Raw genomic sequence first — 24,380 nt, 5'->3', positions numbered from 1 at the left:
AGGGAAGAAGGGAGGGAGGGAGGAAGGGAGGAAGGAAGGGAGAGAGGGAGAAGGGAGAGAGGGAAGAAGGGAGGGAGGGAGGAAGCAAGGAAGGAAGGGAAAGAGGTAGGAAGGAAAGGAGGGAGGAGGGAAGGAAGGGAGGGAGGAGGGAGGAAGGAAGGAAGAGCGGAAGGAAGGGAGGGAGGGAGGAAGGGAGAGAGGGAGGAAGGACGGAAGGAGAGAGGTTGGAAGGAAGGGAGGGAGGGAGGGAGGGAGGGAGGGAGGGAGGGAGGGAGGGAGAGAGAGAGGAAGGAAGGAAGGAAGGGAGAGAGAAGGAAGGAAGGGAGAGAGGAAGGGAAGAGGGAGGGAGGAAGGGAGGGAGGAAGGAAGGAAGGGAGAGAGGGGAGGAGAGAGGGGAGAGAGGGAGGAAGGAAGGAAGGGAGAGAGGGAGGGAGGAAGGAAGGGAGAGAGAGAGGAAGGAAGGAAGGAAGGAAGGGAGAGAGGAAGGGAAGGAGGGAGGGAGGAAGGGAGGGAGGAAGGGAGAGAGGGAGGAAGGAAGGAAGGGAGGGAGGGAGGGAGGAGGGAGGGAGGAAGGAGGAGAGAGAGAGAGGAAGGAAGGAAGGGAGAGAGGGAGAGAGGAAGGAAGGAAGGGAGAGAGGGAGGGAGGAAGGAAGGAAGGGAGAGAGGAAGGAAAGGAGGAGGGAGGGAGGAAGGGGAGAGAGGGAGGGAGGGAGGAAGGGAGAGAGGGAGGGAGGAAGGAAGGAAGGGAGAGAGGGAGGGAGGGAGGGAGGAAGGGAGAGAGAGAGAGGAAGGAAGGAAGGAAGGGAGAGAGGAAGGAAGGGAGAGAGGTAGGAAGGAAAGGAGGGAGGAAGGAAGGAAAGGAGAGAGGAAGGGAGGAAGGAAGGGAGGGAGGAAGGCAGGAAGGAAGGACACTTTGCAAATATCCTTAGCCACCCTAGGTCCAAACATGTCCATGTCAACTCAGATATTTGTATTAGACCATTAATCTCATCACTGGCCTCTCAGTCAGATCCTGGACATTGTCTAATAATTTCCTTGGGAAACCCTCACAATTAACACCCAGAAACTGGGAGGGGGGGGAGAAACAAAGCCTCTTTTGCAACAATCCAAGTTTCAGCCAATAGATGGTGCTGCTACATGCCAAGATTCCCAACCGAAAGGCATTTGCCAGACCCTTTGGTGCTGACAGCAATTTCTCATAATTACAGGCAGGGATCTCAAGCGTGCCAGAAAGACCGTAACAGAGGAGAACTGACAGAGGCTGGCAAGGACATTAAATCCTCAACTCCAAACACTGTCAGCGGAGAGTGAATGAGGTTTCTGGAAAGGACATTTGAGAGTCCACCCTTCTTCAGAGCCTAGGTTAACTTGAATCAAACCACACACACGTGTCAGCTTATAGAACAGAATACAATTCTTTATTGGCCAAGTGTGATTGGACACCCAAGGAATTTGTCTTTGGTGCATACGCTCTCGGTGTACATAAAAAGAAAAGATACATTCATCAAGAATCACAAAGCACAACACCCAGTGACAGTCATACGGTGCAATAAGCAATCGAATCATACTAGGAAACAATCAATATCAATATAAATCACAAGGATATAAGCAACAAGTTGCAGTCATGCAGTCACAAGTGGGAAGAGATGAGGGATAGGAGCGATGAGAAGATTAATAGTATTACAGACTTAGTGAATAGTTTGACGGTGTTGAGGGAATTATTTGTTTAGCAGAGTGATGGCATTCAGGGGGAAAACTGTCCTTGTGTCTAGTTGTTCTGGTGTGCAGTGCTCTATAGCGTCATTTTGAGAGTAGGAGTTGAAACAATTTATGTCCAGGATGCAAGGGGTTTGTAGATATTTTCACAGCCCTCTTTTTGACTCGTGCAGTATACAGGTCCTCAATGGAAGGCAGGTTGGTAGCCATTGTTTTTTCTGCAGTTCTAATTATCCTCTGAAGTCTGTGTCTGTCTTGTTGGGTTGCAGAACCGAACCAGAGAGTTATAGAGGTCCAGATGACAGACTCAATAGTTCCTCTGTAGACCTGGATCAGCAGCTTTATCAGCATTACCTACAGGTGAATTCAGTTAAGCAGAAACTTGACGAGCGAATAACCTCTTCCTGCATCCAATGCCAAACATTTTGGAAAGATTATTTCCATAAAGGGTGAAAGAATGGACCAAATGGGCTCTCCTGATGCAAAACAGCCATAAGGTAGAATTTCTGGCGACGGACAGCAGACTCCTGGGGGTTTCTGATTTCCTATTCTTTAACAGCAGCAGACCTGATTTATTTCTCACCTTCGTCATTTCTTTATAATACTTAAAACACAAAAAAGTGAGGAATCTGTATTGCAACCATCTGTACCGACTATCTGGAAATACTTGCAAATATGCCTGGGAATTTTCTTTGTGGCTCTCCTGGAAAATGAAGTATTTTGTAGATTTAAGTTTCCAGATTAACAAGAGTTGGAAGGGGCCTTGGAGGTCATCTAGTCCAACCCCCCACCCAAGCAGGAGACCCCACACCATTTCTGACAGATGGCAGTCCAGTCTCTTCTTGAAAGCTTCCAGGGATGAAGCTCCCACAACTTCTGAAGGCAACTTCTGTTCCATGGGTTGATTGTTCTCACGGACAGAAAATTTCTCCTTATTTCCAGGTTGAATCTCTCCTTGTTCAGTTTTCATCCATTATTCCTTGTCTGGCCTTTAGGTGCTTTGGAGAATAGCTTGACCCCCTCCTCTCTGTGGCAGCCCCTCAATTATTGGAAGACCGCTATCATGTGTCCCCTGGTCCTTCTCTTCACTAGACTAGCCATGCCCAGTTCCTGCAACCGTTCATCGTATGTTTTAGCCTCCAAGACCCTAATCATCTTGGTTGCTCTTCTCTGCACTCTTTTTAGAGTCTCAACATCTTATTTTTTTTTTTAAAAAAATTATTAAACATTTTTTAAAAACAAAAAGAAAGCTTTAACACTTTTTCCTTTTCAACAGTTTCGCATCAGTCAAGAATTTTTTACTTATACATTTTTTCTCCCTTATTCTACTATATTTTTTGTACATATACTTCTAATATTTATTTATTTACATATATACATATAAATACCCATGTACACAATTTCATTTCTACAATTTTTGTTTCCTCATATTTCCTATTATACTCCTACTCCTATTTCGACCATTATTTAATTTTTCCTTGCCTTTTATCGCTCCCTTCCAGCCATTCGTACCATTTCTCCCACACTACGTAATATTCTGTTTCCTCTTTTTCTTGTATCCTCCTTTGTTAATTTGTCCATCTCCGCACATTCCAAAACTTTTCTGATCAAGTTATCTTCGGATGGTATATTATTATTTTTCCAATTCTGAGTGTAGATTATTCTTGCTGCTGTGATAATATGGATAATTAAATATTGTATTTCTTGTTCATAGGATCCTGGGAGTATTCCTAGTAAAAATGTTTCTGGCCTCATCTCTATCTGTTGTTTGGTTATTTCTCAACAACTTTTTTAATAGTAATGGATCCAATCCAAGTAATGGATTGTGGAAGAGCAAAAGAGATGGGAAACTACACTGTACGTAAACATTTCCATCACTTACCTCTGTTGAGCCTGTGAATGCTATTTTGTCAACCTTGGGATGCAAGGAAAGAGCAGCTCCTGCTGTAGGTCCATATCCTGGCACGATGTTCAGTACCCCTGGGGGGAATCCTGCCTAAAAAGGAATAACATGTTTTGAATTGCAACGAGGGGGGAAAAAAATCAGCACTTCTCTAAAATGAACTGTTAAGAAAGAGGCAGAAGCAAAGGGGATGTGGCGACAGACCTATTTGCTAAAACTACTATAACGTTTTTGAAATTCTGCATTGGGTTATCTGGAATTCAAGATTGTTAATAAACTCAGAAGAGTCTGTTGAATCCTTGCAGCTCTCTGGACCTGGTGGTTTTCTTGCCTAAGAGGTTGGCCGGAGAGGTTGCAGAAAAACCTCTGGCTGAAGAGGTTGCAGGAAAAAAATGCTTTTAAAAGCCTCTGACGATCCCAGCTGAGCCATGGGATCATCAGAAGCTTTTTTTTTTTTTTAACTTTTAAAAGCATTTTTCCGGAGGAAGAGGTTGTAGAAAAAATGCTTTTAAAAATTAAAAAAACAACCTCTGATGATTGTGCGGCTCAGCTGGACATGGATGGGGGGGGGGAGCAGGGATTTTTGCTACCAGTTCTCCGAACTACCTGCCGCCATCGCTACCGGATCAGGCGATCCGGTCCGAACCGGGAGCATTTCACTCCTGGTTTGCTCTTATTTTATTTACTAGTGGATTGACCTATTGATGGGAGTGCGCTTAGTGGTTCCTTGATTAAGTTGTTTAGTGTTTGTTTGTGTAAGTTGGCAGTTCCTTGATTGGTATATTGTTTACTTATTAATTGGTGTAGTAATCTTGGTGTTAATGTCTGTGTCAGGGTTCCAAGTAACACCCCCAATGAAAGAAGACTCCGAGGCTTGAATTTCCTCAAAGTTCCATTGTATTGAAGATGCCATATTGGCACATCTGGGAAAATCTGAATCTGAAAGCTTCCAGGTTTCCCCCCCCCAAAAGAAAGTTCAAGTCCCTGCCCAGCACCCACATGTCCATCACATGGTCCAATCAGGCACCATCCAAAACTGAAAATGCCCCCCAGTCACCTCATCACAGCTGCAGGGCACTGTGGCCTTGACTCTCTGAGAAAAGAATGTTATTTTGACTTTATATCACCCATACCAGAGGTGGGTTTCAGCAGGTTCTGACCAGTTCTGGAGAACCGGTAGTGGACATTTTGAGTAGTTCAGAGAACCGGTAGTAAAAATTCTGACTGGCCCCACCTCCATCTCTGACTCCCAATTCCCAGCTGATCGGGAGAAAATGGAGATTTTGCAGTAACCTTCTCCTGGATTGGGAAGGGAATGGAGATTTTACAGTATCCTTCCCCTTCCACACCCACCAAGCCACACCCACAGAACCGGTAGTAAAAAATTTTGAAACCCACCACTGACCCAAACTCTATACAATCCCCCCCCCCAATTTCCCACAGTAGAATATGTGGCAGGCCTGAAGGCCCAACCGTAAAAGATGGCTTCCAGGTCTGACACTCTGCTCCTGTGGGTGCTGACAGCTGGAGAGGAGGTGTTTTGGTCTTTTTGTTTCCTTTGGGGCTTTTTGATTGTCTCTTTTGAATGCTGTGCACTTGTTGTTTATCTCTATGTGCCTGTTGATGGCCAATTTGCCTGAGTGCGAGGCCTCAGTAGGATTTACTTTTCAGTAGGCATATGTCAGAAAAATGGATGTCTGTGAATCTGTAATGGTATGTGGGGAATGATCTTGAGAGCGAGCAAGTTGCAATCGAACAACCATCATGCAAAAAAAAAAAAGGTATCTCGGCCCACAGAAGAAAAAGGGGCACAGGAGGCATCTCAGAAGAGACCCTCCCTAGTTTTCTAGAAAGTAAAAGTAAAAAAACCAAAAAATAAAAATAAAAATAAAAAAAGGAGAATGGCTTTCAATTTTGCAAGATTCTATTAAGGCAATCTTACAGTACAAGGTAAAAGGGATGCGGTGGCTCAGTGGCTAAGACTCTGAGCCTGTCAATCGAAAGTTCGGCAGTTCTGTGGTTTGAATTTCGAATCCCTAGTGCCGCGTAATGGGGTGAGCTCCCGTTACTTGTCCCAGCTTCTGCCAACCTAGCAGTTCGAAAGCACATGAAAAATGCAAGTAGAAAAATAGGGACCACCTTTGGTGGGAAGGGAACAGCATTCCATGTGCCTTTGGCATTGAGTCATGCTGGCCACATGACCGCGGAGACGTCTTTGGACAGCGCTGGCTCTTCGGCTTAGAAACGGAGATGAGCACCGTCCCCTAGAGTCAGGAACGACTAGCACATATGTGCGAGGGGAACCTTTACCTTTACCTTACAGTAAAAGGTGGTGTTAGAAGTATTCACGGTTTTGGTTCTTGTCTGCACTACCTCAAAATATCACTACCTGATATTCATTTTGCTGGTCTCAAAGTATTTCTCCTTTCCTTTAACCTTCCAGAAAAAACCAGGGAGGGTCCCTCCTCTAACCCCCAGCTCTAACTCCTTGATTTATTCGTGGCACTTACCTCCTTGACTAAAGAGCCCAGGTGGAGGGAGGTGAGGGGTGTTTGCTCAGCAGGTTTCACAACTAAGGTGTTGCCACAACACAAAGCTGGGGCCATCTTCCAGATCAGCATCAGCAAAGGAAAATTCCACTGAAAGAAAGAAGACCAAGTATTTGACCAAGTGTGGTTAGACACACAAGGAATTTGTCTCCAGTACAGCAACAAACAGTGACCCAGAGATGGTAAGAAGAACATCCCTGTCATTCTTCCAGTTCCCTTTTTGATGCTCTTCCTAAAGAGCTGGAGAACTACAGTATGGTTACTCCCAGATAAAACCAAATCTGTCAATTAAATAATCATCATAAACTCCCTTTTTTATGACCCTGTAATCCCTCAATTTGGTGTAGAGTTGGGGCAACTGGATGGAGTTGAGCATTTATTGGCCGGATGCCCTTCCTGATGCCTACATGGAGTTCGCAGCAGATATTTTTTTCTTTGCGTCTTAGGAAATAAACATCTGCCACTACCTAGGATTGAACTCTCAATCTTCCAAGTGGGAGGAGAGAGCATCTTCCCTTCTATGTCACCACACCACGCAGTTAAATAACCACATATTCAATAGTATTTACTACTTAAATTAAATATTCTACAGTTTAATACCCATGCTTCTAATGACATAGAATGTGGAATTTATCCGTTTTCCTTTGAAGACCAGGACCTACATGTTCTAACAGGAGCACATCCTTTTTATCATGGTGCAATACTTTATCCCATCTCTAAGTGTCGCTGTGGGGCTGTGAACACCGATTTTTTTAGCTATAACTGGAGGAGAAATAACTGACGGCTGCTAAATTTCGGCTCGTAGACCCCTTTTCAAAAAGTTCCCTTTTAAAAAGATTTTTAAAAAACAGGGAAGAGTTACCGTTGTCAAGACATAAAGGTGACTACCTGGACATAGCCGTGCGGTTTTCCCGACAGCATTATAAAAATTTCTGTAATTACCTTATTTTATTTTTTTAAACTTGGTCTCCCACTCGAATACTAAACCAGATCCAATCCAGTTTTCTTTCTTTTTAAAAAAAAATCAGGTAAAGTCAGCTATGTGCTGGCACATGCACACAGGAAGAAAACGATGAGAAGTGCCAAAAAGGTCTAAAAATAAGATCAGTCTCGCATGTGTTGGCCAAGTCATTTCCAAACGGCAGTGATTGAATTGCGCTTTGCTTAAACACAGCCAGTGTGTGTCCACACACACAGCCAGAGACATTTGTGTGGATTTGTGCAAGTTACTTGCAAGACCGCATTTCCCCAGGGACCACTCCGATCATGCCCAGAGAAACAGCTGACTGCCCCTTTTCTGGGAGATAGAGAAACGTAGCATCGTTTTCTGATGATGGGCCAAATTTGGGATTCCTTCCCACTGGAGATATGGCTGTCTTCAATGTTATCTACCTCCTAGAAAATGTCGAAGACAGAGTTTGGGGCTCTAATGCTGTGTTTTGTCTCTGAGTTTTAATTCTATTAGCTTATTTTGCAAGCCATCAACGATCCCATGATTTCAGCATACATTTAATTAATACATATTCCTAACAGACAGGAAACAGCAGGTGAAGCTAAGTAGAATCACATAGGATACCTGTACAATTAGCACAGCCCCCCCCCAAGGATGTGTGCTCTCTCCACTTCTCTCTATATACCAATCAGTGCATCTCAAATGATCCATCGGTTAAACTACTGAAGTTTGCAGATGATACAACAGTGATTGGTCTCATTCAAGACAACAATGACTCTGCATACAGACGGGAGGTTGAACAACTAGCCTTGTGGTGCAACCAGAACAATCTTGAACTAAATACACTCAAAACCATAGAAATGGTGGTGGATTTTAGAAGAAACCTTCCCATACTACCACCTCTTACAATACTAGACAACACAGTATCAACAGTAGAGACCTTCAAATTTCTAGGTTCTACCATATCTCAAGACCTAAAATGGACACCTAAAATCAAAAACGTCATCAAAAAAGCACAACAAAGAATGTTCTTTCTGCACCAACTCAGGAAGCTCAAACTGCCCAAGGAGCTGCTGATCCAGTTCTACAGAGGAATTATTGAGTCTGTCATCTGCACCTCTATAACTGTCTGGTTTGGCTCTGCAACCCAACAAGACAGACACCGACTTCAGAGGATAATTAGAACTGCAGAAAAAACAATGGGTACCAACCTGCCTTCCATTGAGGACCTGTATACTGCACGAGTCAAAAAGAGGGCTGGGAAAATATTTACAGACCCCTCGCATCCTGGACATAAATTGTTTCAACTCCTACCCTCAAAACGACGCTATGGAGCACTGCACACCAGAACAACTAGACACAAGGACAGTTTTTTCCCCGAACGCCATAACTCTGCTAAACAAATAATTCCCTCGACACTGTCAAACTATTCACTAAGTCTGCATTAGTATTACTATTAATCTTCTCATCGTTCCTATCACCCATCTCCACCCACTTATGACTGTATGACTGTAACTTTGTTGCTTGTATCCTCACGATTGATATTGTTTCCTAGTGTGATTTGATTACTTATTTGTACCCTATGACTATCATTAAGTGTTGTACCTTATGATTCTTGACTAATGTATCTTGTCTTTTTATGTACACCGAGAGCCTATGCACCAAAAACAAATTCCTTGTGTGTCCAATCACATTTGGCCAATACATTTTAATTCTACATTAATAAAATAAGTATGTTGACCATACAAGAGAGCTGAAGATGAAGTTCAAGCTGACAATTTAAAAAACACTCACAGAGGGTTTATCTTTTCTATTGGGTGGGTGGATCACTAGGGAGTCACTCTTTGATAAAAGTTTACATCATAGGTAGTCCTCGACTTACAACAGCTCTTTTAGTGACTGTTCAAAGTTACATAGGCACTGAAAAAAGTGACTTAGCACCATTTTTCACACTTACAATCTTTGTAGCATCCCCATGGCCATGTGTTCCAGCATTCCTGTTAGGACATCGTAAACTGCTCTGAATGTACTGGATTGTCCGTAACATCTTCTAAACGTCTCCTATCGGTGGAATCTCTTTTTTCCCCTAGATAAAATGGGCCTTGTTTTTATTTTCCTGGAGACATCAGATGCCGTATCTCGTCAAAGTTTCATGCGATGCTGGCTAAATCCCAGCAGTGGTAAGGAAATATCCCAGGGTGGTATTTTATTCTGACAGCTGTGTAAACATTCTCAGCCTAGTTACAAATCATTTTCTGCCAACAAAAATACCTGCTGTAGATTAAGGAGAGGTAATTGCTAGCGGCAATCTTCCCCTGCAGGGTAATCAACAGAATGGCCCATGATACGCTGGGATTAACCATTATGTAAAATAAACTACAGAGGAGCACCGCAACCAACCCCAAGATTCCCGCTGTGGCATAATTAACTGGGAGTTTTCATCGTGCAGAAGGGAGGGCCAAGGCCCTCTGGATTTAGGACATATTTTCAGGGGTGGGCTGCTGAGGGTTCGCAAGGATTCACGAAAACCTCTAGCTAAGATTCTCTGCAGTTGTGAGAACCCCCAAATCCCACTCTTGGCTGGCCCCACCCACCCTGCTCCTCCCCACGTGCCCCATTTTGGATGCAGGTAAGTGCAGGGCGCGCACAGAGGCTCGGGAAGGGTGAAAAACAGGCCTACCAGAAGTTCAGGAAGGCCGGAAACGGGCCCATTTCTGGCCTCAAGAGGGCCTCCGGAGCCTGGGGAGGCCATTTTCGCCCTCACAGAGGCTCGAGAAAAGCCTCCGGAGCCCAGGGAAGGCAAAAACACCCTCCCTGCTATGGTGCAGGAGGCTGACTAGGCCATGCCCACCATGGCCACGCCCACCCAACAACCTGGCAGAGAACCCCTTGCTAAAATTTTTGAAGCCCCCCCCCCTGCATATTTTGTATAATTTCCATCAGTTCTGGATACAGGAACTTTCCCCCACTAAGGAAGAGGAGAACTCCAACTACGACGAGTCTATTGCAACTCCAAAATATGGGCAGTTGTGCTGGGAGGTGGTCTGTTTAAATTACTCTAAATACAGACTGGGTGAAATGCGACATCACTTGTTTTTCTCTTAGCACGGTGGCTGAACCTAGATCCTGGGATTTGTAAATTAGGGGGGAAATAGCGCATGTAGAAAGTTAGTAGCCACCCCTCTTCCTAGAAGAATGAAATGTTTATAGGAAATATTAAAAAGACAGAATATTAGATTTCCCTGGATGAGAAATTGAGTAACATGCTCCTGGAGACAGAAACTCCCTGCCCCCCTAGCAGATATTTTGGTGCCAGTTTATCTACAAGACAAAAAACTGAGCCAACCTATCTACAAAACAAAAGACCTTCCGCTCCAGGATGATGGGATTATCCTTCAGGGCAAAGCCATTCAGCCACAATAGGAATTGCCCTTCATTGCATCACCCAGCAAGGTTCAACCAACCTTAATTCAGACAACCTCAGCTGTGACCCCTGCATAGCCCCCTGGGAGTCTGACAGCCAATAGAAAACATGGAACAGGAAGCTCAAGTTCAAAGCCCAAGAGAGCTAACTAACACTCGCTCTCCACTCCATGTGGTCAGCTACCCAGGACTTCAAACCCATGAGGTCCCGTTCACCCATAAACCATCTTTCCAATCAGCCTCCATGTTTCCAGTGTCTTTCTCCCCACTTGGAGCTGAACCCAGATGGACATTTCTTCCAACACGCACATGGACAATCCACTGCTAAGATGTTCTCCTCCAATGGAGCTTTCGCAACCCCAGGATCAGATCTTCTAAAGCTGGCTGAAGTGAAGGTGATGTCCTCCACCTTCAGAAGCCTAACGTGGCTTGAAACCAGAAATCACTAGGATTTCTTCACTAAAGCAGAATAAAGCGAGCGATGGCTCTTTCGCGTTGCTGTATAAATACCCAGGGCACAAAGAGCAATTCTGAATCCCCTGCTGCCTTCGGATAGCAATCCTGCTACAGGTAGCCCTCGATTTGCAACTGCCATTGGGACTGAAATTTAGGTCGTAAATCGTGATCGTCGTAAGTCAAGGTAGTTTATCACATGTTCATAAGCTGAAACCATTCTTACAAAGGGGCATTTTTTTGCCTGAGACTGGCGAAACCCGCCAGAAAGCATTAAAAAAAAATTGCCAATCATTCTCACATGACTGTGGGACACTGCAACCAGTCTTAAATGTGAGCTGGTTGCCAAGCACCCAAATGCGGTCATGTGACAATGGTTTATGTGCAGTGAGACATTTTATGATGGCCAAATGACATTTTATAGGCCACAACAAGTGCCATTGCAACTCCGAATCATCATCTTTTAACGACTCCCATAATCCCTTGCAGGGTAGAGTCTGGGCAACTGAATGGAGCTGAGTGTTTATTGGCCGAATGCCCTTCCTGTCGCCAGTGCGGAGTTATATTCAGCAGATATATTCTCATTGTGCCCAGAGAGAGAAATACCTGCATTTTATTGCAACTGCAACTATTGCAACTCCGAATGCCCTCTTAATATTTGGGCAGTCACTGGGTAACATTTAGCAGAGGAACGGTTCAACCTTAGAGACGCCAAATTCTTGGGGGTAAATCAGGCATTGTAGAAGTGGTCTTCAAAAGTCAAGTTTCCCTGAAATCACGCTCAACTCTTGGTGAGTTCATGGACACCTCTGATTTTTAAGTACTCTAGAATCCTTTTCTTGACCTTAATTATCCAAGGAAAGAAGGGGATTTTAGAGACCATCTAGATCAGTGATGGCTAACCTTTTTGCCGTCACGTGCCAAAAGCAGGGGGAGTGCAGGGGGAGGTCTCTCTCGTGTGTGTCCACACCCATAATTCAATGTGCCCCACCCCTCTGTGCATACACGTGCGACACCCCCCCCCCCGGGGTCCCTCCACTTTTGGCACGCGATGGCACGGTGGACCAGGTGGGCCCATGTTTCACCCTCCCCAGGCTCTAGAGGCTTTCTAGGAGCCTGGGGAGGGCAAAAACAGCCTCCCTCCCCGGAGGCCCTCTGGAGGCTGGAAACGGCCCATTTCCTGACTTCCTGTGGGCCCGGAAGGCCCGAAAATCAGCTGGCCAGCGCACACATGCACACTGGAGCTGAACTAGGGCAACACAGATATGGCTCTGCATGCCACAAGTGACACATGTGCCACAGATTCGCCATCACGGATCTAGATAATATTTTTTTTCTCTCCACTCTCAGGCCCACACAGAAACTAGAATCCAAAATGTCTTACTCACTGGTGTTATGGCTCCGCAAACTCCCACTGGCTCATGCCTGGTGAAACAGATGTAGTTTTCATCTGCAAAAGGTTTGAGAACACGATATGTTATCAAGCAAGGATGATTTTGATATGAATCATACTAGGGGACGGAGACAAACAGGGTGGCTGGAAAACTTTTCCTAAAGGCTCAGCAGAAACAAACATTAGCGTTTGCCAACTATAACTGACTTGCCTATTTAGAGTACGTTCTCACGCAGTAACAAGAGATGGCAAAACCTTTTAAAAAAAAAAAAACAGAGGAAACTCCAAACAGAAGTTGACTATCAAGACTTAAGAATCATGCAGCTTGGATATTTTGCCTCTGACTTTCCACACATACTTTTCCTGGCAAACACTTTAGTCATATAGGAACAATGGAAGAAAAAAAAAACACATTTATTTTAAATTGTTTAAGACTCAGTGACTGATTCTTTCTCTCTTCAATGAGAGTAGCCAGAATTGTGTTTGCACAACAATGGAAAAATGAGGAGATTCTTACAGATGAAATTGTAATAAAAAAAATATTAGAATGTGCAGACATGGATAGCTTTCCTCCCCAGGAGCAAGCATCTTTTAATTTCTTGGTTGTAGTCCCCATCTACAGTGATCTACTACTACTACTATTATTGGGTTTTCATAACTTCTCTCCATTTTATAGATTCAAGTTAATTTTACTCAGCAGACATAAGGTAAGAAACTCAGCAGAGGAGATATCAGGTGCAACTTACCCACAGGAATATTCTTGCCTTGGATTTTATCTGCCCATCCAGCGTAGTATCTCAGGGTTTTTATGCAACCTTCAAGGTCAACGAAGAAAGCCTGGAGGAACGGTTTCCCTGTGTCCAAAGTTTCCAGGGTCTGAAAGCAAAAAAAGGTAACAGGAACGTTGTATTTGAAGCTTACACTTCATGCCAATCTCTATCGGGAACATATTTTCCCAACCAAATCTTTAGTGGGAACAACAGGATGGCAAGAATCAGTTGGTCAACCAAGTAGGTTGGAGGGACCCTATCTGCAAATCCTTTCCAGTCCTCTCAAACTCTTCCTGGAGGGTCAATCAATCCCAGTTGTACTGGTTTTGCTCAAGAGTCCTGAATGGGAAAACTTGGAAATTACAGTTGCTTGAGGTGCTGAAGGCTCCCCCATGCATGCTTTCTATTACCAACAGAAGAAAATATATGTGGTTCCGGGTCGAACTATGGAATCCTCTGTGCTTTCTGGGTTTGGCTATTTGCTGGCAAACATTTCTATAAAACCATATTTACACACCATGAGACAGCAAAAAAGCTAAGAAGGAAACAAAAAGGACCAAAACACATCCCCTGCAGCAGCCAACACCCAGATAAGCAGGGATTAACACCAGACAAACAATCCATCAGAAAACAAAACAAAAAGAACCTAAGTTAAGGAACTATTGAGGAGAAAACCACAATCCCAGTAGAGTGGCAGGGTAAACTACTATATATATTATCAGGAAGTAAACCCCACACTCATATTAGTGAGGTTATCAAGTTGGGTAATGAAACATCTGCAAACAACCAAGCTAGAGAGCACCAAGGACTGCACATGTTTTCTGTTAATTTGTTTCCTGCATTTTGTTCTGCAAAACTGAAGATGAAAATCATCCAGGTCATGGTTGTCCAAGAGGCAACTGGACTTTCTGTTTTTTCTTTGAAGATATTTCACTTCTCATACAAGAAGCTTTTTCAGCTCTGACTGGATGGTGTGGGGTCATCAGTCAGAGCTGAAGAAGCTTCTTGGATGAGAAGCGAAACGTCTTCAAAGAAAACCCAGAAAATCCAGCTACCTCTTGAAAAAGCACCTTTGGGACTGAAGATGAAATTTATGGCAATGACCATAAGATTTTACTGGGCGTCTCTTCTTTATGGCAGGAAAGGCAAAGCCAGATTCTACACCTACCTGTATCAATTGACCCTCCTGCTTATTACTAAATTTTGCTCTCTTGCCTACATGATGGAAGCAAAGAAGAGTAACTTTCCAGCCTCTTTTTAATTTCCTTCTCTTTCTAAATGCCCCCACAGATTGATAGGAGCAAGAAGCTCAGGGTTAAATGGGATACCCCAACCCTTCTTGGTTGATCCTTCAGGCCTGCTGATGCACCAGATTCACTTACTGCCAACACCTCCCTGTCTCGCTCGATCAGGTCGGCCAGTTTATTCAGAAGTCTTCCGCGGTTGGCCGCATCCATTTGTCTCCACACAGATCCACTTTGGAAAGCTGTTTTTGCTGCTTCTACCGCTTTATCAATATCGGGCTACAGGTAAAGGTAAGAAAGAAGAGAGGAAAACATCAAGTGATTAATACCACTGAAATATAAATGGGTACAATTTTTCCTGGAGGGAAGAAACCCTGAACATGGACTGGACTGGACTGGACTGGACTGGACTGGACTAGACTAGACTGGACTGGACTGGACTGGACTGGACTGGACTGGACTGGACTAGACTAGACTAGACTAGACTAGACTAGACTAGACTAGACTAGACTAGACTAGACTAGAATAGAATAGAATAGAATAGGTCAAGTATGCTCAACAGTCAACCATCACATCAAGTGATTAATACCACTGAAATATAAATGGGTACAATTTTTCCTGGAGGGAAGAAACCCTGAACATGGAATGGAATGGAATGGAATGGACTGGACTGGACTGGACTGGACTGGACTGGACTGGACTAGACTAGACTAGACTAGACTAGACTAGACTAGACTAGACTAGACTAGACTAGAATAGAATAGAATAGAATAGAATAGAATAGAATAGGTCAAGTATGCTCAACAGTCAACAATCACAAGAATTATCATATTTCTATTCTTTCTTTAGAAACAGAGTAATGGTTTCTGGTGTCAATGGTACAACAGAGTAATACTCACAAATAAATACTTATTTAAAAGAAAGTCCAGGCAACCAGTAGAATTTTGGTTAGAAAGAATATGATCGTCACTTGCCACTCTCCCAGTTGGCTTTCAATAATAATCAAATAGGGGAGGCTGGATTTGCTTAACAACTGTAGCAAAAAGGTTGTAAAATCAGGCAGAACTCACTTAACAACGGCCTTACTTGGCAGCACAAATTCTTCTCCCAATTGAAGTCATAAATCAAGGACTACTTGGAAAGCCACAGCGCTACTTAGCACTTTCTGCAAATCATTCCAGTGAGGCTAACAGTTAGATCTTACCTTAGCTGCTACAATCTGTTCAAACTATGGTTTTAAAATGCTTAGAATCTGGCAATGATGCACATTGTAGAGTGGAGTGGAGTGGAGTAGAATATAGAATAGAATAGAATAGAATAGAATAGAATAGAATAGAATAGAATAGAATAGAATAGAATAGAATAGAGTAGAGTAGAGCAGAGCAGAGCAGAGCAGAGAAGAGCAGAGTAGAGTAGAATCAAATCAAATCAAATAGAATCTGGAAGGGACCTTGGAGGTCTTCTAGTCCAACCCCCTGCTTAGGCAGGAAACCCTATACCATTTCAGACAAATGTTGTCCAATTTCATCTTAAAAACTTCCAGTGTTGGAGCATTCACAACTTCTGGAGGCAAGTCGATCCACTGATTAATTGTTTTAAGTATCAGGAAATTTCTTCTTAGTTCTAGGTTGCTTCTCTCCTTGATTAGATTGTTAGATTGAACTCCAGCCCCATAGATTCAACCAAGCCCAATGAACACTATGATGTGATACTAGACTTTCTCAAATCTGATAGGCTCCAGATAAACTGGAGTACCCTCTCAGTCTAGCCAGGCTCTGGTATAGCAATAGCAATAGCAATAGCACTTAGACTTATATACCGCTTCACAGAGCCTTACGGCCCTTTCTAAGCTGTTTACAGAGTCAGCCTATTGCCCTCAACAATCTGGGTCCTCATTTTACTGACCTGGAAAGGATGGAAGGCTGAGTCAACCTTGAGCTGGTCAGGATCGAACTGCTGGCAGCTGGCAGTCAGCAGAAGTAGCCTGCAGTACTGCATTCTAACCGCTGCGCCACCACGGCTTTTACTATATCATATCTTACTTTACTATATTAGGACAGGGGCATGAATTCAGGCTACACAATTCTCTGAAAACCCTCCTCCATGTGATCTGAGATACGCACATTTATTTACGCAAGTGGAAATACTTGGCTGAAGCTTTTCCAATGGAAAGGTCAATCCGGGCTCACATAAAACTCTTTCAGTTACAAGAATATTGAGAACAAGGAAATTCAATGGGCAAGGCTGAAATTCCAATCTGAATCCACCCAATGCTTAATCAGTGTTGCATTACAGAGATTTTGTAATACAAAGGCATCAAAGGGCAGCTAAAATTCAAGGTCGGGAAGAAAGAAGAATTAAATCCATTCCAATTGTTATCCATCACAAGGCAAAACATCATGCATACGTTCAAGATAGGGAAAATATCTTTCAGAAGATGTTTTCAAATAAATCCATGTTCCACTTTGGACAGTCTAGGACCGTGATGGAGAACCTATGGCATGCATGCCACAGGTGGCACGCATAGCCATATCAGTGGGCACGTGAGCTCAGCTCCGGGCCAGCTGATTTTCGGATCTTCTGGGGCCACCAGAAGTAGGAAAACAGTCTGTTTCCCGAAAATGGCCCGTTTGACAACTTCCGGTCAAATGGGCTGGTTTTGGCCTGCGGAGGACCTCCAGTGTGGTGAGAAAGGCCATTTTCGCCCTCCCCAGATTCCTAGAGAGGCCCTGGAGGCTGGGGACAGCAAAAAAACAGGCCTTCCGATCCCACCGGAAGTTGTCAAATGGGTCGTTTTCGGCCTCCGGAGGACCTCCCAGGGATGGTGGTGAAGACCGTTTTTGCCTTCTCCTTTGAGAGAGAAAAACGGGCCTACCGGGCCATTGCGTGCCAGGAGCGGGGGGAGCTGCGACACCCCCCCGCCCTCCCCTCCTGGCACGTGATGGCAAAAAGGTTAGCCATCACTGCTCTAGGATTATCCAACTCATTTGTAACACCAGCACAACCAGTCACAATTGAACACCTCATCTATTGTACTCTATACAGAGTAAATCATTCTGAATGTGATATAGTCTTATAAAATCCCACCATAGTTAGTTCAGATTTTGATCCAGGAATAGTGTGATTTTAGCCAAAAGATACAGATTTTTGGGGGGTTATGTGGATTGTATTCCAATGTACAGCAGTGGCCAAAATTGTGGAAATCTTTTGGGAAAAGTGTATTTTTGAGTGGCTAATAACACCACTTCTTTTTTCTTTTCTTTTCTTTTCTTTTCTTTTCTTTTCTTTTCTTTTCTTTTCTTTTCTTTTTTTTTTTTTTGGCGTTTCAAGATAATCCTATTCCACTCCTGGAATGGCCTGGGAATAGCCCAGACCTTAACACAATTGAAAATCTATGGAGCCGACAAGAAACGTATTAGTTAGAAGCGACCCAGCAATAAAACCCAGTTAATAGAAGCAATCATTCAATCTTGGTTTCACATTAGAACAGCTGCAGAACTAAAAGACTTGGTTCACTCCATAGGAAGACATTGTAAGGCTATAATTCATGCTAAAAGTTACCCAACTACTAACCGACGTGATAATTTTTGTATATCTCGTTTTTTCTATGTATTTCACTTTTCTTCTTTATACTGTAACTGCTATTCTAAGAGCAAATCTTTCATCAAAGCTATCGCATTACATTCTTGATTAAATTATCTTTCCATTGATATATAATTTTATGGTACTACTCCCCCCAAAAAAGTGGTGTTATTAGCTAGTTTTAGAAAATACACTTTTCCCAAAAGGTTTCCACAATTTTGGCCACTGCTGTACTTATTTTGCATCATAAATACTAAGGGTCCCATATGAAGCTGTGTTACATTGACCATTGAAGTGTCATCAGAACTATCTGCAAACCATCAAAACTAGCTAAATAATAATTTTGGACCAATGTCAAATATTTAATCAGGCAGGACGTCCAGTTGGACTAGCCCATCCTTATATCATGGGGATGATGTGAAACAGTTTCCCTTTCCTTTGCCCTCTCTAATATGGCATAAAATGAAAGTGTTATTACAAGCCTGGAACCATTGATTGTTTTGTTCTGTTCGAGCTTTGCACATTTTGAGATCTTGGGCATGATGGCTTAAAACCAGCCAGATGTGCTTATTCAATAAAACAGCAATATTTCAGAAGTAAGTTGACCATTAGCATCTTCCAGGATGTTTTCTGACATCCCAGATTAGAGCTAAGAGTATGTGACTGCCCTAAAATTACCCAGCTGGCGTTTGTGTCTAATGGAGAACTAGAACTCGGGACTAAAAAGAGCCCGTGGTGGTGCAGTGGTTAGAATGCAATATTGCAGGCTAATTCTGCCTACTGTGAGCAGTTCGATTCTCACCGACTCAAGGTTGAGTTCAGCCTCCCATCTTTCTGAGATCGGTAAAATGAGGACCCAGATTGCTGGGGGCAAGATGCTGACTCTGTAAATCGCTTACAGAGGGCTGTAAAGCACTGTGAAGCGGTATATAAGTCTAAGTGCTATTGCTATTTTCCTTCCTTCCTTCCTTCCTTCCTTCCTTCCTTCCTTCCTTCCTTCCTTCCTTCCCTCCCTCCCTCCCTCCCTCCCTCCCTCCTTCCTCCCTCCCTCCCTCCCTCCCTCACTGGTGCAGTGGTTAGAATGCAATATTGCAGGCTAACTCTGCCCACTGCCAGCAGTTCAATCCTGACCGGCTCAAGGTTGACTCAGCCTTCCATCCTTCCAAATTGGGTAAAATGAGGACCCAGATAGTTGGGGGCAAGAGGCTGACTCTGTAAACCGCTTAGAGAGGGCAGTGAAGCACCGTGAAGCGGTATGCAAGTCTAAGTGCTAGTGCTATTTTAGTGCAGCAGCTTTAATCACTACACCAAGCTGACTCTCTTCTTTTTATTGTCCAATGGGGGAGAATTGGGAAAATTACAGTTAAGAGTTTTCTGTAGCTTTCTCAATTCTCCTCCAGAGAGCAAGTTCTTCTATATCAAGTTGTGGCTGAATCATATACCGTTTCAATGAAATTTAGCTAAAGGTTTGCTTACGGACTGAGATCAGCACACACTGATATTCTCACTCCTTCTGTAATGACCAGTGGCACAAATGATACATACCCCCAAACGCTAAAATGTGTCCTCTAAAATTACCCAGATGGGTTCTGTGGAGCTTTGGAGAACTAAAACTCTGGGATCTCTGCTCTTAGTCCAGCAGCTTTAACCAGTACACCTAACTGGCTCTCTCTAACTGTAGTTTTCCCAATTCTTTCCCATTAGACAATGACAATAGGTGTCATCACATAATAGTAGAGACCTTCAAATTTCTAGGTTCTACCATATCGCAAGATCTAAAATGGACAGCTAAAATCAAAAACGTCATCAAAAAAGCACAACAAAGAATGTTCTTTCTGCGCCAACTCAGGAAGCTCAAACTGCCCAAGGAGCTGCTGACCCAGTTCTACAGAGGAATTATTGAGTCTGTCATCTGCACCTCTATAACTGTCTGGTTTGGCTCTGCAACCAAAGAAGACAGACACAGACTTCAACAGATAGTTAGAACTGCAGAAAAAACAATGGCTACCAACCTGTCTTCCATTGAGGGCCTGTACACTGCACGAGTCAAAAAGAGGGCTGGGAAAATATTTACAGACCCCTCTCATCCTGGGCATAAAGTGTTTCAATTCCTACCCTCAAAACAACGCTATAGGGCACTGCACACCAGAACAACTAGACACAAGGACAGTTTTTTCCCAAACGCCATCACTCTGCTAAACAAATAATTCCCTCAACACTGTCAAACTATTTACTAAGTCTGCATTACTATTAATCTTCTCATCATTCCCATCACTCATCTCCTCCCACTTATGACTGTAACCTTGTTGTTGGCATCCTTACAATTTATATTGATATTGTTTCCTGGTTGGTTATTTGTACTCTATGACTATCATTAAGTGTTGTACCTTATGATTCTTGACGAGTGTATCTTTTCTTTTATGTACTCCAAGAGCATATGCACCAAAGACAAATTCCTTGTGTGTCCAATCACACTTGGCCAATAAAAAAATTCTAATTCTAATTAATTCCTATTCCTATTCCTATTCCTATTCCTATTCCTATTCCTATTCCTATTCCTATTCCTATTCCTATTCCTATTCCTTTTTCTATTTCTATTTCTATTTCTATTCCTTTCCATTCCACTCCACTCCACTCCACTCCATTCCATTCTATTCTATTCTATTCCTCCTGTTCTTCTATACCAAGTTATGGCTGAATCATATACTTCAGTGAAATTCAGTTAAAGGTTTGCTTATGGATCAAAATCAGCACAACACTAGGATTTTCTTCTCCCTTCCTTAATGACTAATGCAGCGGTGGGTTTCACATTTTGTTACCACCAGTTTGCTGCGCATGTGCCTTCTGTGTATGCGCTTTGCTCTCATGCACACCTTCCACGCATGCACCCAGCCTCAAAAACATGTCTAAATAGGACAGCATAGAACTGGAGGAGGGGGCACCCGCAATTTCTACCTGTTCAGGCGAACCGGTCCAAACCAGCTGAATACCACCTCTGGACTGATGTATACCCCAACCCTCCCTTCTGATGTTATATATATATATAAAGTGTTTTTCTATCTAGACACCTGGTCTACCCCAACATGTGGGAGGGAGCATTCTGCTCCCTTTCACCTTTCAGCTCTCCCTTTATTTCTTTATCAGCAAAATATAAATTTGGTATAAAATAGTTTGTTGTGAATGCGACTGCTTGAGGGCTCCTGGTTTGGAGCTGAAAGGTGAAAGGGAGCAGAATGCTCCCTCCCACATGTTGGGGTAGACCAGGTGTCTCAATAGAAAAACACTTAATCTTTCCCCTGGCTCAAGCTGGTGAAGAGAGAAGAACTTGTGGCTCAGAGGGTTAATTTAACTGCCTAACATGCAGGAAGCCCAAGTTCAAATCTGAGTAAGGGTATGGCTAGCTGATGAAAGCTAAAAAGCTTGAAATAGATCTATACTAGTCTCCCTTTATTTTTTTATCAGCAAAATATATATTTGAGATAGATAAATATATATCTCAAAATATATAACTGTGGCAGTTGTGTGTTCCAGTCTAATGGTACTGCACTTCTTACGGGTAGGGACACTTTAAAGTTATAAAACCAGTTTTGTAACATTTTTTTCCCCCAACTGCTGAGACAAGGGGAGAGATCTTCGCACAGGAAATTCACCTTTCTCCTCTATTTCCTTTGATGGCAAGAGAAGCTGGCCAACCTTTGAATCTATTTTAAAACCTTGGGTAACATTTATTTAATAATAATAATAAAAAAAGTCCTGCACAGCCCCAACGACAATTTACAACTTTCACAAAAGGAAGCTGAAATAATAAATTCATTGTGCTTTTTGCACTAAACCAGCACTTAATGTGCCTGCTATAAAAAGAACCTGGGGATATTTGTGATCCATGGATTCTTTTTCCCGTAATTGTAAGACTCTGCTTGGGATCGTTCTGGATTGTCCTGGTTCACATTACAGATCCTGTGCTGCATTAATTCAAGCACCTTTCATGGAACTGGTTTCTCCAGCCCAATTCAGTTCCAGAGTAGAATTCACACAATCCAAGTTATGGCAGGTAAACTCGATGGCAGATTTAATCCAAGAGAAAGTTTGGGTCCGAGTGTGACAAGAATGTGCGTGCATCTAGATCAGTGGTGGGTTTCAAAAATTTTTACTACCAGTTCTGTGGGCGTGGCTTGGTGGGCATGGCATGGCTTGGTGGGCGTGGCAGGGGAAGGATACTGTAAAATCTCCATTCCCTTCCCAATCCAGGGGAAGATTACTGCAAAATCCCCATTTCCTCCCAATCAGCTGGGACTCGGGAGGCAGAGAATAGATGGGGGCAGGGCCAGTCAGAGGTGGTATTTGCCGGTTCTCCGAACTACTCAAAATTTCCTCTACCGGTTCTCCAGAACTGATCAGAACCTGCTGAAACCCACCTCTGATCTAGATGTGTGAAAATTACAGACACAATGGACTGGCAAAAGGGAAATAATTCTAATCAGGAATTCAGTTCAAGGAAGAAACAATCAAGGAAAGAACCAACCTAGAACTAAAGAGCAATTTCCTAACAGAACGATTATTCAGCAGTGCGGCTTGCCTCCAGAAGTTGTGGGTGCCTCCATCACTGGAGATTTTTAAGAAGAGACTGGACAGCTATTTGTCTGAAATAGCAATAGCACTTAGACTTATATACCGCTTTACAGTGCTTTACAGCCCTCTCTAAGCGGTTTACAGAGTCAGCATATTACCCACAACAATCTGGGTCCTCATTTTACCGACTTCGGAAGGATGGAAGGCTGAGTCAACCTTGAGCCTGGTGAGATTTGAACTGCCAAATTGCAGGCGGCCGGCAGGCAGCAGAAATAGCTTGCAGTACTACATTCTAACCACTGCGCCACTGCGGCTCAGTGGTCAGGGGTCAGCAACCTTAAACACTCAAAGAGCCACAAAGGTCCTAACTGGAAGCCCCCATTCAATTCTGGGGGCTTCCAGAACCTGAAATCCGGTTTCCCCCATCATAGTCTCCTCCTAGCACGGCATCCTTTTTCCTCTGCTGACTGGAGGTCAGTTTCCCCCATCATAGAGTCTCCTCCTAGCGCAGCATCCTTTTTCCTCTGCTAACCGGAAGTCCGGTTCCCCCACCATAGAGTCTCCTCCTAGCACAGTGTCCTTTTTGCTCTACCTGTCCTAACCAAAAGCCCTATCAATTGTGGAGCAGACCAGCAACAGGGAGACGCAGCAGAGGGATGAAAGAACCACATGCGGCTCTAGAGCTGTGGGTTGCTGACCCTTGGTATAGACCTCCAAAGTCCCTTCCAACTCTGTTGTTGTGTTATATTGCATCTGTTGTGGGGCTCTACTTTGCAAATCCCAAAATGATCTTGTATGAGTTCTAACAGGGAGACGGCTGGCAGGAAGGAGCAAATAAGTCTCCAAGAACTCATCTTACTGGTCAAAATACTTTACAATCCATTTGGGGCGGAGAGGGAGAAAAGCAAGTAGGGTATCATAGCATGAGACACACAGAGCTCTCTCGCACACAACCCTCGGGGCTCAAGATTTGCAGCCAGAGACAAAGAGAGATCATCTGTTTTTACTCTAATGATGGCTTGAGAAGCAAGGGAGACAGCTAACATAATCACCCCATAGAGGAGAAAGCCACCTCAGAGTTGCAATGTTTCAAAATGAGCTCACGTCTCTTCAATTACAGGATTATGGCTTTTCATAATTCCATGCCAAGCCCTGGACTGAAATGCACAAAGTTAAAGAGACTGAAGATGAAGGAAGAGAGGACTGCATAGAAGTGGGTGGGGGAAGAGAAATAATAGGTAGATAAAAGTAGCATTTTTTAAAAAAAATATACCTATAGGTGGCTAGATAACAAGCCATAATGTAACCGGTTTGATGTAAGTCAGCAAATGCCTTAGTGTTGTGGTCCGCCAGCAGCCTGAAGAGCTGGCAGCGGAGTCGGACAGCGATGAGGCTGAGGTAGAACATGGGCCAGTCCTGGAGGCTGGGGAAGGCCTGGATGAGGGCTCTGCGTAGGAGGCAGAGATGGGGCCACAGGGCCATCGGGGAGTGATGTGCGGACTCCGGAGTCTCCAGAGGCTGACAGCAGAGAGGCAGAGGAACAGGAGGAGCCTGTTCCTAGTGCACAAATGAGAAGAGCTGCCAGAAGGCAAGAGCAGCTAAAGCAGAGAGGACAACTCGGGAGTAGGGCCAAGAGATGATTGGCCCCTCCCATAAGGCTTAAAAGACTAGCAACGGCTTTTGGGCTCTTTGCCGGAAAACAACGTTGATAGATTTGCTTCATGTTTGGCTGTATTTCTTTCTTGTCAGCATCTTCTGTTCCTGAACTGTTGCCAAGAAAAGCCTTTGGCAGTTTGCCTAATTATCCTAAGGTCAGAGATAAACTG

At 43.7% G+C, this 24,380-nt stretch overlaps 1 protein-coding gene across 1 annotated transcript in view; it reads right to left on the bottom strand.

Moving 5' to 3' along the window:
- ALDH1A3 (aldehyde dehydrogenase 1 family member A3) overlaps positions 1-24,380 on the bottom strand; it is a 50,373-nt gene that overhangs the window by 12,092 nt on the left and 13,901 nt on the right. Inside the window, 5 exon segments of the mRNA XM_070953886.1 lie at positions 3,599-3,712; positions 6,130-6,258; positions 12,385-12,446; positions 13,136-13,265; positions 14,542-14,682. Coding sequence (XP_070809987.1) covers positions 3,599-3,712; positions 6,130-6,258; positions 12,385-12,446; positions 13,136-13,265; positions 14,542-14,682 — 576 coding nt within the window.

The sequence above is a fragment of the Pituophis catenifer genome, unplaced genomic scaffold (genome assembly GCF_029215685.1).
Source record: "Pituophis catenifer annectens isolate HBS135680 unplaced genomic scaffold, rPitCat1.0.hap2 SCAF_14, whole genome shotgun sequence".
Taxonomy (NCBI): domain Eukaryota; kingdom Metazoa; phylum Chordata; class Lepidosauria; order Squamata; family Colubridae; genus Pituophis; species Pituophis catenifer.
This window is presented reverse-complemented; position numbering and strand designations above follow the sequence as displayed.